The sequence below is a fragment of the Epinephelus lanceolatus genome, chromosome 5 (assembly GCF_041903045.1).
Source record: "Epinephelus lanceolatus isolate andai-2023 chromosome 5, ASM4190304v1, whole genome shotgun sequence".
Taxonomy (NCBI): Eukaryota; Metazoa; Chordata; class Actinopteri; order Perciformes; family Serranidae; genus Epinephelus; species Epinephelus lanceolatus.
Genome location: NC_135738.1, coordinates 41,709,661 through 41,725,230, shown reverse-complemented (window position 1 = coordinate 41,725,230; position 15,570 = coordinate 41,709,661). Strand labels below are relative to the sequence as shown.

The window sequence follows — 15,570 nt, the reverse complement described above, 5'->3', positions numbered from 1 at the left end:
ATTACTGCAACGCTGTTAATTGTAATGATTTATTAACTCTAAGCTGGAACCAAACTAACAGCTCTCAGTTCATATTTCAGTAAAAAGGGCAAGTCGCAGTGGTGCTCCATGGTTGCAAAATATGACTGGATGAGCACTGAAATGCTGAAGTGAATCTCATGGTGTCTTAGTAAAACTACATGACCATTTATACTTGATGTTTGCGATATGGTCATTTAATATATCCCACGCAAAACAAACCACAATACATCAAGTAAAGTCAACATATGGCCCACCCCTTGGCAGATGCTATTAGCACCCAGGTGCCCATAGCTTACAGTGCTATTTACACCCAGATATATATTCCTGGATGTCCTGGGCTTGTCAAAAAGTGACTTTAGCACGTACTAGTGCTGAAATAGAGGTGCATATACCCCATACACCTTATGGGGTATATGCACCATATTACCATTTACGTTCTACTACACCAGTGACATAAATGGGTCTATTCAGCTAATAAGCAAAAGTTTATGTACACAGTGTGCATATAGCAGCTTTATACATCCAAAAAAATAAATAAAAAAAATAATGAGCACTGACTAAGACTGGACTTAAAACTCAGTCTCCTGTGTGAAAGTCACTGCTTGCAGCCTTATGAAATACTCTTTGAAGCAGTGGTTCCCAACTGGTCCTGCCATGGGGTCCAGATTTCTCTTAAGTCAAATGGAAATTCACTTTGCTTGCAGTGTGTTTTTTTATAAATTTGACACATTCATGAGTCACTTGCGATATATTCAAAATGGACCTGCAACACACTTTAGGGACTGCGACCCACTGGTTGGGAACCACTGCTTTAGAGCAAAGGTGTAAACTTTTGACCTCGCACTCAGGGTTGAAGACCTAATCAGTTCAAACCAAGAGGGACGTTCTCAGATTCTTAGGTTGTTTTATGTGAACAGGTTTTAAAGGCCTGGATATGGAAAAGTACACATGATCTTAAAATACAAAATCTGGAAAAAAAATGGCAGAAATGGGTTTGTTTTTTCCCTCTCCTGTTAATGCAACCCTTGGGGCGGGGAAACAGTGGGTTACATGTTGTCAGATGCTGCATGGTGTATGACAGACACAAGCCTTCACTCTCTCCAATGGCCAAGCCTTCAAAGCTAAGGAACTAGTGAATGTCACATCCAAAATAAAGACAATATAGTCCACACCAGCCCAGTGCTGAACACTATGAGGTATAATTAAGATAGCAATGATAATCTTCAGCCCTAAAACCTTTCCTATAATCACTCCAATAAAAACATGTACGTGTATTTATAGTGAATTATAGCAAAGAGTGAAGTCTCTATCAAAATCTATTTTTCACAGAAACTGATTTATTAAACACCCCAAATATGATGTATTTTCACCTGTGGCACATACCACACAGTCTATGAGCATACTGTAAGGCCAGACACACACACCTCCCACCCCACTATACACACACACACACACACACACACACACACACACACACACACACAGCCAGTTGATTGGCAGCTCACTTATCAGTCGGGGAGCCAGAGCACCATGGTTTACACAAGCACAAAGCAATCCAAAGGCCCGGATCACTGCAACACTACTGGCTCACATGACTCATAATGTACACACTGAGACGTGAGAGGGAGAGATACTGAGAGACAGGGAGAGAGACAGAGAGGCAGACAGAGAGAGAGGTATGTTACTCATCGCTCACAAACATGGCCCTGATCGGCCTTATATTCCTAAATGTGAGTACATAAACACTACATTTCAAAGGAAAACAAGTAATTTATGACTTTGATCATCCTCTGTTGGCAGTCAGAGGTAACTGCAACAACAACAGGCTCCGTTAACTGATAAAAAAAAAAAAAGTTGCATTTTCAAAACACAGAGGAGTAAACAGGCTGATTAGGAGACAAGAAAGTGAGTTTTAAAAGCTTGAAATTTCGCCTCTGCCCAGGTCATCACTGGTGTCAACAATCTGAAGATATATGATGTGTTTTGCTCTGCCACAAAAAGGCTCCAGACATCCCTGACAGTGTTGATCTGAGGGAACTGTGCTGTTTTTATGGAAGCTGATTGTTTGTGTGAGCATGTGTGTGTGAGTATGAGTGTGCATGTGTGTCAACAGACAGCGAGAGGAGCCGCTGGTCTAGACCTCCTCTGTTAAGGTGGCTCCCAGGAGGCTCCTCCAGCATCTCCTCTTTCTACTTGCATTGTCTCGGACACAGAGTCGCCTTATCGCCTCCTATCCTTCCCATTTCCTCCTTCTGACCCTCCTCTGCTTCCTCATTCCCTCACTGTCCCCTTCTCTTCTTCCTCTTCTCTTGTACATTACTGTACATATGGTGGCTTTCTTTCCTCTTCTTCCACTCTGTTCCTCTCTGCTTTCCTTTCTTATGTTCATTTTTATAACCAGCCTGGTAGCTTAATCATCAGAAGTATTCGCTATGCAAGCAACAACACAGCTCCCAAAATTTCTGTCCTTGATATAACAGAACAAAACACAATTTCAATTAACATCAGCTGTCAAGAAATACCATCTGCCTGTTGCTCTGTGTATCACGTGCTATTATGTGCTTTGTAGGGATTGCCAGTTGCACTTCACCCATACCTCAAGAATATGAATGCAAAACAATTTTCTGTAAACATAACTGGCTAAACATCCATCCAGATATTTTCACAGCAGATATTTTGTCCAAGTAGGAAAAGCACGTGTTCTATCCTGTCAGGTGTCCCAGTATGCCATGATAGTGCGACAATGAGCCAGCAAGAACAATTAGGACCCCGTCTACATTGTTTTCAGCCTTTCCTTGTCATGTAGGACAAACAACATTCTTGTTAAAGGGGAACTACACCCATTTTCAAAATTCATACATGTTATTCCTGTGGTCTAAGACTTGCCAAACATATTGCAAACATGAACATTCGATTGATTATTTAATTAGTTTTGTGATTAATTTAATGGTTAACAACTTGTTGATTAATCAATTTATCATTGCAGCTCTACACACCTCCCAGCAACGCCAAAGTGTTCACATGAAATTCAGACTGAAGCAAGTACTACAGTTAAAGCTGTAAATGAATGTAAAAAGCAGATACATCTAATATAAATGACTCTGTTTTTAATCTACACATTCACAGCACAAAAATGACACTTCTCATCCTTTTCTTCAAAATAAGAGTTGCCCATATGGAGAACTTTTTAATTTTTATCCAAACATTATCATGAGTATTTCACTGATAAATATAAATAAAGGGTGAGAGGATAAGTCTAACCGTGTATTTTGCATGTTTACTTATTGAATATTTAATCTACTACATTTACGCAGGTGTCTATGCATGTCTACAAAGCAGATTATATCACATTCCTGCATTCATGATGCCATGAAATCAACTCTTGTTTTAATACCTGTATTTCTGATGAAGGTTTTATGCAAATCTGAGTTAATACCTCCCTTGTTGCCCATTAAACCCAAATCAATAAACTACAATAAATAAATGAATACACTCTAAAAAGAGAACTACACAAAATATACTTAAACTCAACACATACAAGATTTTCACCCAGTAGTGACAATATGACATGATGACTTGAACGCTCAGCACAGGGAGCAGGTGCACACAGGGTCAAAGGTCACAGGAAAAAAATGTGTGTGAATTACGCACTTTATGATCTGTCTGGAGTTGGTGGGATATTTTTCCATCTTGTAATGCTGCTGTGACCTTTGACCTTTGACCTCCTATCTGTTTGAGTTCACATTGGTGATCTGAGAATTCATGCTTGGGCAGCTTTCAAGCTACAGTTGCATATATTGTGTGTCGGGTGGGCAGGCAGGCACACATATATGTGTGTGTGTGTGTGTGTGTGTGTGTGTGTGGCTGTAAAAGCAGGTCAGGCGGTGTTGTTTGCCCAGGTTGCTTTAACACCCTGGAACAGAGCGCTCAGCACAGTAGGAGCAAATGGTCTGTCTTATCACTGCCTCTGGGGGGGCCTTGTCATAACACTGGCTGTCTCTCTCTCTCTAATACACACACACACACAGATATATCCACACAAACACACTGTCCTTTGAGTGTCCAGAGTCATTCTGACCAGAGATCAGAGCCACGTGGCCCACAGCTATCCCACACACAAAAACAACTCCTACAACCAGCAACTACACACAGAGCTGCTTCAACCTAAACACCTTCATTTGGTCTGCTTTGATAAAGTGTCTGCTAACCTTCCCTGCGTACTTGGTGTTTTATATGTCTGTTTGAACATGTTGATAAAAACCTTGAATGATGTGTCCCCAAACCTGTGTTTTCATGCATCCATCAGATAGCAGCTCAAGGAAAAGAAGGCTCGGATTCTTTGGTTACTGTAGTTAAACATCACCGTCTCTAATAGGGAGCACGTCAGCCGTGAGTTAAGCCCTCACAAAGCTCCCTGGGAAGAGCTGGCGGAGTGGTAATTACTGCTAGAGCAAACAGTTTGGACGTAGATTACGCTACTGTTGGCCAGGGTAATGTTTTCTCTCCTCCCTCAGCCGCAGAGTCGTCAGTGCCGAGGTCAAGGGTGACACCGTTTACAACGGCACTGAGTTGGGGAACCATAATTCACCACATGGCCGTCTCGTGGGTAAATAGCAGAAAAGGGTAATAACTCATCCACACACCGAACACAAATGGTGTTTCCTCTATAACCCTGCCAACTTCCCCCTTTGGTGTATCTGACCATGCACACACACACTATCTCCGTCAACGCCGCTCAGATAGTTACAATGCAGACACACTTCAATGCAAGGAAGCTAAAGACAGGCAAATCTGCATGGTATAAAAACCCTAAAAATTGTGCCTTTCATGAGATTATTTTGAAAGAATTCCAAATAGTTAAAAATAAGAGAGTAAGTTCAAGTTCGATAATGTTTAGGTCACATGAAAAACACATTACTGAAGCATTTGGGAAAGTAGATTTTCAGCTTCTTCCACCATCAAAGAGCTGACAGCATTCTTACAGAGATCCAATCAGGACTGCTCTGACTACACAGTGATAACTTGATCATTTCTATGTTTTTGAAGTGCTCACTTTGCCTTGTCCCCCCTCTGTGCAGATCCTATATGTGCATGCATATGTGGGTGTGACCGATGTGCAGTCATGTGCAACTTTAACACCAAGCTATCTCATCATGAGCATGAGAACCGTCCGATCAGTCACCATCTAGTCAGTCTAATATCTGTCAGTAGAATCAACCAGTGCGAGTCATCCTGCTGATGCTGTTACTTTCCTCTTTTTCTTCCCCCTCCCGCGCACTGTACGCTCTTCAAGTTTTACGCCTTTAACAGAAAAGAATATTTAAAAAGAAAAAAAAATATATCACCCTGGAGATTATCATCAACGAACACCAAAATTTCCCAACATGTCTGCACTATCTTACACAGAATCTGGAATGAGTAATACGTGGTATTAATTTTAATTAAATTAATCAATGACAATGCTTGTTAGGGTGGAGAGAGAGAGGAGAGACAAGGGGGGAGGAAAGGAGGAGGAAAAGGAGGGGAGGGAGTTTGAATGAGTGAGAAAAGATTGAGGGAGAAAAGAAATGCATTCACACCTATCATCTAATTATACAACAACATTAATCCCATTAGGGCTGGAACTGATTGCTAGGGTCCAGACCCCGGCTGCTCCTGCCTGGGCCTGTTGTTATTGCGGTGGAGCCTCAGCTCCTGCCTGCTGCAGCCTGATAACAACTCTAATCGCACTTGGCGATCTCTATCTGCACCGGAGATCAGGCCCCGCAGCTTATCAAAAGTTCACATCAAGCTAAAAGCAGAACAAAGAAGGAGAGAAAAAACACACAAGGGAAAGCCACCAAGGCGCTGCATGAGTCTTCTGGGTGTGTGTTTGTGTGTGTGTGTGCTTGGAATTTAGACATGCTTGTGTGTTTTATTTCACTTTGGCTCACAAAGAATGAATTAATCTCTCAATTGTGCATCCATATAACAATCACGTGACCTGGGCCTTTTAGACTGCTGATAAAAAAACAACACTAACACATTCCTTTCAGCTGCAGCACTCAACTCGAACCTATCTGAAGTCATTTTAGAAATCTAAAAACACCTCTTGTATGAGCTATAGGGAAGTTTCACCGTTTAATGAAAGGGGGAAAAAAAAGGAAAGAATAGAAGAAAAGGAGGAGGAGGAGGTCAGTGTGGTGATTTCCTTGTCTGGCCTCTGCAGGCGTCCCGGTTTGCTTTAAGTCGTGGGAGGCAGCGTATTATTCATGCTGACCTCTGAGCTCTAGCACTGATGTCATAGGAACCAAGCTTTCTCACACACACACACACACACACACACACACAATCAGTAGTGTGAATCTGCAGGGTGTTATCTATTTACCATCAGCAGGCTTTCTTATCAGCTGCAAACATCTTTCACCGAAGGGTGGGGGAGCTGCAGAGCTGGCTGGGCTGCCATTAAAAACACACCACAACACATTCATCTACCAGCTATGTATTCCACACACTTTTTCACTCTTTCTCTATCTCTTTCTTCCCACTATCTACCTCCACTCCTCCTCTTCTCCTCCCTCTTATCACCGCACTTTTTTTTTCCACCTGCTCTCCCTCTGCTTTTCTTTTCTTTTAATTATCTAGAGATCCACCCCCAGCCAATCGCAAACAAAACCACTGACAACAACGCAACAACGCTGGGAAAATGGCATGGAACAGCCAGATGTAATTACAATGTGCCCTCCATCCTCCATCTCTCCTTCCATCTGCCCAACCTCCAATCTCTCTCTCTCTCTCTCTCTCTCTTTTGCTTTCTGCGATATCAGCAGCAGCGATCGCCGCCAAGTTTTATCACGTCTCCCATCTCAACCGCCAAAATACAAGCCCAGGGATCCAGCCTTAGTGGGCTGCCTGCCTGCCTGCCTCCTATCTCCCCATCAAGGAGAGAAGCCTTATCAGGCTGAAAGATCACCAACCGTTGGGGAGGATGACGCACAAAGAGACACAGACAAATATCTATCTGCTACACAAACACCCGCTTCTCCTCTTCAACTGTGGGCCTCCAGAAAGCCCTGGACTTAATCCATTGTTGCTGGGGGGAAAAATTGAAAAAGATATCCATGCTATGTTGTCTTAATGTCTTTGTTGGGAGGGGGGGGGGGGGGGGGGGGTTGCTGCTGTTGTTGTTGTCAATTGTTGCTTTTCTGGTGGTTTATAATATTTCTGGTGTGCACACTACCAAACTAAGTCACCTGTAGGTCTGGCCATAATGTATACATTTTTGATAACAGTGGCATCTGATAGGACTGACATCAAAGCAATACTTGCTACTGTACAAGAACTGTGCCTGTATGAAATAGTCTAAAATTGGCCAAATTGTCATTAAAATCTGGGAATTTCTGACAAAAGCATGCGTCAACAACATTGCAATTTTGATGGATATTCGATGCCAACCTTCAGTACCTGACAGTTCTTGATACTCAGTGGTACAGACACATTTTGCTTAATAACCAGCCCTTATCACTTGTTTACCCTGCTGATGTACTGGTGGTTATAGGCTCGCCAAGATTGCAGGAAGCACCTGTAGCCTTCACTTTATCGTTTCCAAAACATCAAGTGTAGTCAATTGAGAACTTACATGTAACAGGTTCAAATTAATTCAAACCCAATTCATATAACCTGATCTTAAAATGCACTGTAAAGCTATCAGTGCTCTTTTCATTCACAGTACCTCCACTGCCTTACTTAGTGACATCAACAGTTTACTTCAGATTAATGCCAATGATTAATTCAGCCTGGTGGCCAGAAGAAAATGTTGGCATTGCAGGCTTGTGCAAACCATGAATATGTTACATCTGTATGTTTCATACGTATCATATCAACGTTTCTCGAGAGACATAATACATGAGCCGACTTCATCATTGAGAAGTGAAGGGGGTGTATGGGGTGACACTTCGGCGAGATGCCTGCCAAGCTGCAGAACACTGAAGACCTCTGTTAAAGACCAACAAACAGCAAAACCAGGTATTTTTTAGCGAGTCATCTTTGCATTTTCAGCAGCTTTTTAGCCACCAAATGTGGCTGTTGTTTGCTGTGTTTCCTGCCAGGATAGTGTCACAAAAAGCAGATGTGTTTTATATAATACTGCCTGATATTGCCACCAAAACCATATTTTTTAAGCACTAACATGGTCTTTTTTCTAACCATAACCAAGTGCTTTTTTGTGGTTTTACACCTAATCACACATTAACCACAGCATTGTTGAAACATAAAGAAACATTAAGTTTCAGTGCATCTAGTACATAATATCAGACATATTTAACATATCCGTTAAGGGTTTTTTTGGGAGGTTTTCCTTATCTGCTGTGAGGGTCCAAAGGACAGAGGGATGTCATATGCTGTAAAGCCCTCTGAGGCAAATTGTGATTTGTGATATTGGGCTTTATAAATAAAAACTGAACTGAACTGAATTTGTAGAAACGCACAGCCCCAACAGTTCTCCTGGTGAATAGGTTTATTGATTAATTAATTAAATCATTCATTATTAAATAATTAACTGAAACATGCTTTTTTTGGGCTACGCCTCATGGCAGTTTCTTATAGTCTCATACATGAGTTTAATATTTGCTTTTTTTGTTCTTCAACCGATAACCACGCTTGATACACAGGTTCACCCAACGCATTACTGAAATTTCAGTGACGTGCACATCAGCTCCTCTGCAATCGGTTGCCTATCACGCCCTTCTCTATGTAGGTTTGCACAGACATGTATGTGTGTGTCTGCAAAAAGTTTAATAGCAGATTTTCTCACAACACTTATCTTACCTTTCTCTGTCATTTTTCTGTGTATGGTGTCAAATCAAAAATACTTCAGCACAGCTCAATAGCTTCCTCCATTTTGAGTTAATAAAGAGAACAACGTTTACATATTTTACTGATGGGTCAACAGGGCTTCAACAGATCAGACGACCCACTGCAAGACAAGGCAGTTTGGTCTGTTTGCAATTACGCACTCTGAATACTGGATTTGGTCTGATCATCTGATAAATTAAAATCAAAAATTTATTCTTTTTTTTGACAGCCCTACCTGTATTAAAAAGTATTAAAAACTGACAAAAAAGTGTGTCCAATCGTCATTAAATAAGGAGATACCAGTAACTTTCTAACTTTATGGGCTCAACCCACATTTTCAAGTAGATATGGATATGCCAGGTATGTAAATAAAAATGGATAAATAAATAATAATAAAAGTGTTTTAGGTGACACATATTCAAATGCAACAGTGTGTCAAATTAACATTGCTCAAAGCACCCACTTTCTCAACTTTCAGACATCATTCAAAACTCCTTGCACCTGCTTCGCCTGTTAATACCTTCCAGAGGTTTTTAAAGCGGAAGACTACAACAGCTAAACAACCATTACTTGGCTTTAGCTTCATCGTGTAATTGTACACATCAAACTACATCAATGTGTTGCATCATGAATAGTTTTTAGAGAGAATGTTAGAGGTATATTACTGACAACTCAACCCAACAACGCTGTGACTTGACTGGAATTTGTCATATCAGTGACAGCAAGCAGCACGCTCAAAACAACATGGTGGACACACTGCATTAGAAGTAATAGTAGTAGTGGTAGTGGTAGCACCAGCAGCCCCCTCCTCTGCTGAACCCCCACACACACACACCAGCCGAACAAAGTCCTTATCACTCCTCACTCTTTCCTATCAAAATGTCTGCCAAATCACAAGAGAGTCACGGGGCTGAGAGCCTGGCTGGCCTCAACCGCAGCCGGGGCCTGGTGCACAGGGAAGCATAGTGGACCAGAAGCACTGATAAAGACGGCCATAACACCCCTGAGACGCACACATGTACACACACACTCTCTCTCCCTCTCTCTCTCATGCACGCCAAGTCTAGCCTGGGTTTATCTGCCTCAGGGTCTGGGATACATCTCCAGGCCTCACTGCTGGCTTTACTGTAGGTGCCTGCTGGGAGTTCACAGCTGATAGGCCTCTCTATGGAAACACATGAAAAAACAGGAAGTAACGGACTATATAGACTACGTGCAGCGGCACACCAGGGAACCTCATCAAGAGAAATCCTAAATGGCAACCCAACACAACGGATATGCTTGATCACAACAGACCACATCAATGAGTTCAGTGAGGTAACCTTTGTAAGAAATTAAGTACTTAACAATAACTTAACTACATCTAGTTAAGAATAAACACTTCACTATCATCTGCAACAAGCAACCCCATGCATTACATTTCTTGGTCCAGGTTAGCTAGCTAATGCTACTGATTACACCAGCCCAGTCCCCAGAAGAAAATCTTGGCATTTCATGTTCCTGCAAACCACAAATACATCACATGTGCACATTTCATATGCATCACATCAAGGCTTTTAAAGTTACATAGTATATGACCTGACAATATCATCAGGAGGAGGGGATGGTAGATGGCGTGACACCTAGGTGAGACGCCTGCCTAACATTGATGTTAGCTTCACAAGCTGACAAGACAACCTGCCTCTGAGTACTCAACCCCGGGGGTGCCAATTCAGAGCTTTTAGGATGATGAGCTCAAACAACAATATAATGTGTGTGAAAGCTGTCTGTCATTTACACTCAACAACTACAAAGCTACCTGCTAGCTGCCTATTGGAGTGAGGCAATCACCTTGATCATTTATGTAGAGCAAGACCAGAAGGAAACGGCCAACTCTCTATTTTGTCACAAAGAGTGTGTTCTTCAATAAAACCATCTTTAGCTGAGCAATATAAATACACAAACCAGCTGATAGAGAGCATCTTAAGCGGAGCTTTAATTAGCTGATTAGCCGGCAAAATCTAAAACCTTCCATCTCCTATAGCGTATTGAGACACTGTTAATTATCTAAGTAATGGTTAAAATCAAATTTTCAAATTGTGATTTTGATATAAAAGTTATTAAAAGCACTAACAATGGTTAGCCTTAGAGTGCAGGTTGCACGGTAACTTGTGGGCAACTTACACCCCCTTTCCACCAAATTACCTGTGGTTCTTGAACCGGTTCTGTTCAAGATTAGAGGAACCTTGGTATTATCTAGCAAACCAGACCATGTTTGCACCAGTTCTGCAGGAAACCCTTGTAATCCACAATGTGTCATCAGCAGAGGGCATTACAAAATGCACAACTTAAGTAACAGTAGCAAAATCACATATTACATTGATTACCTGCCAACTTTTGTTTTCTTATTAAACATACTTGTTTTTACTCCCAAAACAAGCATGGACCAACTATTAATGCAACCACTGCATGTTCTTTTTTTCTGATGATTTCTCACTCAAAATCTTCGTTGCTGTCTTCTCCATCATCTCTTTCCAACCTATGGTATATGACACGCCTACTGAGGTTGTCACAGCTCGCACTTTAGGTCAAGGAAAACCTGTTGTTTTTTTTTTTTTTTTTGCTCTAGCTGAGAACCAACTTTATGGGTTCTGAACCTATTTAATTTTGGTCGAAATGCTCTGATTGGTTCGAAATTTGGTGCAGGACCTGGAACAGAACCAGTTCTGTGTTGGTAAAAAGGAGTGTGATTAATATGATGTAATGATCATTGCTTCCTTTGACGTCTTGCACTCAAAAATGCCCACAAGGGTGGACTGCATTAGATTAATAATAAAAAATGTTGATCATCATTGGATTTTTCTAAAATCAGAAATCTCTATTTAAAAAAAAAATCAACTCATTAATATCATAACTGTGTTTAGTGAGTGACGGTAGCTCAGTCCGTTGGACTTAACTTGGTAACCGGAGGGTCATTGGTTCAAGTCCCTGCACGAACCAAGATGGAGTGTGGCCTGGTAACTGGAGAAGTGCCAGTTCACCTCCTATGCACTTGCTGAGGTGCCCTTGAGCAACCCCAACTGCTCAGAGCACATCCCGAAGGCAGCTCTCTAACTCTGACATCTCTCCATACATCGCCAAATGAATGCATATAAGTCCTGTTTGAGCATTTGTGAATTTGGGCCTGTGTGTGCATATAAGGAAACAATGAATTTCCTCTTGTGGGACTAATAAAGTATACATCATTATTGTTATTTATGTAATGATACCATGCAGCCTCTAAATGTTGCTTTTAAATACTAGGTTTCTGGGAACACAGTGACACAATCACTGATGACAAGATAGTATTATTTGTTCAATGTGATAACTTACCAAACAAACTGTTCTGCTGATGTCATGTTTCCATTCCAGCTGTACCCTCCAAAAAAGATAGACACTTTTCCCTTCATCTTAATCCACGTATAATGACATTAAATTTAGACTGAGCCTCTTCATCAGCTCAGAGTGCAACATGCCTAGCAGGGGTTAATCAACAACATCATTAATATGCTTTTAATATCAACTTTGAACATCAGTCACCAGCGATAAACATTCACGCGTCTCATGAACAGGAAGAACTCGTCAAGCACGGAGACCAGCCAAGCGCCAGACCAAGAAAAGGCCTTTCAAGCGGCCCTAAGATGCATTATTGAGTTAAAAGGATAGATGAAAAAAAGATCCAATTGTAAGCAGCTATCAGCAGGAGAGATCAGCCAGGCGGCCTATCTGACGCCCCATCTCTGGGAAAGAGAAGTGAAAAGCCAGGGGGAAAATGCAACGGCGGCCTCGGCGCTGCCTCAGACAGAAAACAAATAAAAAAGATCCAATTTTAATCTTTATCTGGCCTCACATCGGATCGCTGCTTTATCTCTGTTCACATCGGCTTTTTCAGAGAACACTGACGTTTCCACAACAGAATTAAACAGGAAGCCACAGCTACAGTTTTAGCTGCCAATGGACAAAGCATTCTTTACAGGGTAATAAAATGAAAACTTTTTCATATTCTTGCACAGTCAAGATAACGAGGCTTCTAAAGTGGCGCTTAAATATTTTGGTCTTTAAAAGGGTGTAGGCTACGTCACTCGGCTATTCTGAGAAAATACTCTATCCTATCTGAACTCAACTGAACTTGTACTTTAAGGTTCAATTTACTGATATCATCAAAGTCTTGTGTGGGCCTTTAGGCTGTGTTTTAAGCGACATTTACTCAGAAAGACGGTGTCATGAAACTAGCCTGCTGTCGACACAGTCGGGCGTTACAGTTGGGTTTCATACTACTTATTAACTTTATAGTGAACGCACAGTTGAAGCGAAGCGCCGCACTAAGCACGCGGCTTCTGCCCAGAGCGCGCGTGCCTCTCACCACACTACAACTACTCACAACACTCCAACAAAAAAGACAACATTAACAAATAAGCTTGTTTCATCCTTACGTTTTATCTGCCGGGGTTTGCTCTGCTTTCTCCGGGACATGGTGGCTCTTCTTTCTGACCGGGAGCCCGCTTGGACTGGCAGACGGAGCGGCAGAGAAGCGGTCTGGTTCTTCTGTTTTCTGCTTCTTCTCTCTTTCCCACCGGTTATTATTGCTGCGACTCGGCGCTCCGCTCAGCGACCGGAGAAATCCGCATGACCCGCCTGCACTTTGATATCTTCTGCCACGGCGGCTAACGTGAGGCTACCTGTGGCTGAGTTCTTGTCACTGTCCTCCTTCGCTTCTTCCCAAACGTGCCTTCGCCTCACCTTTCTCTCCGTTTTCCTCCTAACGTTATTCCTTCTCCGGGCGAGCCACCGCCGCAGCCCCTGGCGTGTCTGTCAGCGAACACACTTGGCTGTCTTCGGAAATATTACCGCTGATAAATATTAACAGTTATATGGAGGTCAGCGGAGTGACTGCTGTTGGTTTCTGTGAAGTTTCCTCTCGCTGGTCCGCCCCCTTGTCCGCCTGTATCGTCACTGAAGCGGGGAGCCACTTTCAATGGAGCTCGAGCGCTACAGTCAACTCCGCTTACTACTGAGGAGAGGACGCGGCACTGGAACGCCCCTTACGTCTGACGTAAGGCACCGCACTCATCTCCTATTGGTTCAAACTTATCCATGTAAAGCATGCATTTTTTTAATCTATCAAAATCTAATAAAATAAAATAGACCCACTGATAAAAGTCTATAAAAAATACTGCATGATTATTCAGCTACAGAAAATACATCAAAACATGGATCAATCATTAACACAAATATTCAGGGAAGTTAAAGGGTAACACCAACTATATTAAAAAAAAAATAATATACTATTTCCATGGTTTAGGAAAGTTCAAGATTTGTGGTCATAAACTACTCTCTCTCAAAGGCTAAAACTAGAGAAGTAGCCTAAGTCTCAAACCTGCGATTTTTTTATTAAGTTTGGAGCTGCTCCTTAAGTCCCTTTTACACTGCCTCTTCAAGGCAGGACTTTAACGGCATTATGCTGCCTCACCGTTCTGTATTAAACGTACAATCGTGAAACGGGGGCACAGAGTTGTTGCATGTAAGGTGGCATCAGAGGAAGTAATTGTGCCAAAACAACATCTGTATAAACGAGACAGCTGGCGGGACAGGATCACGGGTGGCACAGGTGGGACATTTTGACAATATGTAATGCATGTGAGCCACTGCAGGAGATTTAAAAAGCTGATAGCAGTTAGCAGCTGATGATTGTTATTGCCATGTTATGTCATTGTTATTGTTTATAAAGCGCTGCCGACATGTCTGAGGCTGTGGCTTTGGTGTTACACATCATGCCTGTAAAGTCTCTTTTGATTCAGCAATGCCGGCATGCTGTCTATAATCACACTGGAGGCATGATGCCACTGTTGTTTTGTTCTATGTTAAAATGCAAAGGAGGCTTGAAGAAGGGACTTATAGCGGCCCTACAGCACGATCTCTGTGTAAAAAGGGCTACTGACAATGAATGTGAGACGGATTTTGTGGAGCCACAGAATGTTTGTTTCCTTTTTTTATACTCAGATGGGCTTTTTATATTGTAGTCTTCTCAGATATTAAACAGAAAATGTGCCCATATACTCACAACATTCCCCTGGGTGCTCTCTGTGTCATCTAAAACACCAGTTCATTGTCTATGGAGCAGCTCCAGACTTTATACTCGATGACATCACAGATTTGAGTTTCAGCAGTCTAGTTGCTCATGTTCGCTAATATTTTTGGACTGTCATATACTATAGGAATGACGTATGAATTTTGAAAATGGGTGTAGTTTCCCTTTAATGTTGTATCTTTTAGGCACTGAGAAAAATTATACATGCATTGTCAAATTAGATATGCATTTAAGCATTTTTTTTACCCCTTTATGATACATCTATTCTAAGACTCATAATTTTGCTATATTAAAAATAATAAGAGAAATGTTTAATATGCTAGAACGGCTGCTAAATTAATTGTCGGTTGCCTTAAAAATATATTACTATTGGTATATATATACATACATATATATATATATATATACTGTATATATATTCCATCAATTCTCTGCCCTCCCAAAGGAACACGAAAAGGTGGAGAAGTATCAAGGGTTGAAAGAACAGTGGGAACAGATGTGTAAGGTCAAAGTTGACGTGGTCCCCATGGTAGTAGGAGCCCTCAGGGCAGTGACCCCCAAACTGGGAGAGTGGCTCCGGCAGATTCCAGGAACAATATCTGAAGCCTCAG

General features: G+C 41.7%; 1 protein-coding gene across 1 annotated transcript in view; it reads right to left on the bottom strand.

Moving 5' to 3' along the window:
- Positions 1 to 13,856, bottom strand: part of zfpm1 (zinc finger protein, FOG family member 1) — a 130,223-nt gene extending 116,367 nt beyond the window's left edge. Inside the window, exon 1 of the mRNA XM_033634158.2 lies at positions 13,305 to 13,856. Coding sequence (XP_033490049.2) covers positions 13,305 to 13,344 — 40 coding nt within the window. The 5' untranslated portion in view covers positions 13,345 to 13,856. The remainder of the gene's footprint in view (positions 1 to 13,304) is intronic.
- Positions 13,857 to 15,570: the final 1,714 nt, after the last annotated feature.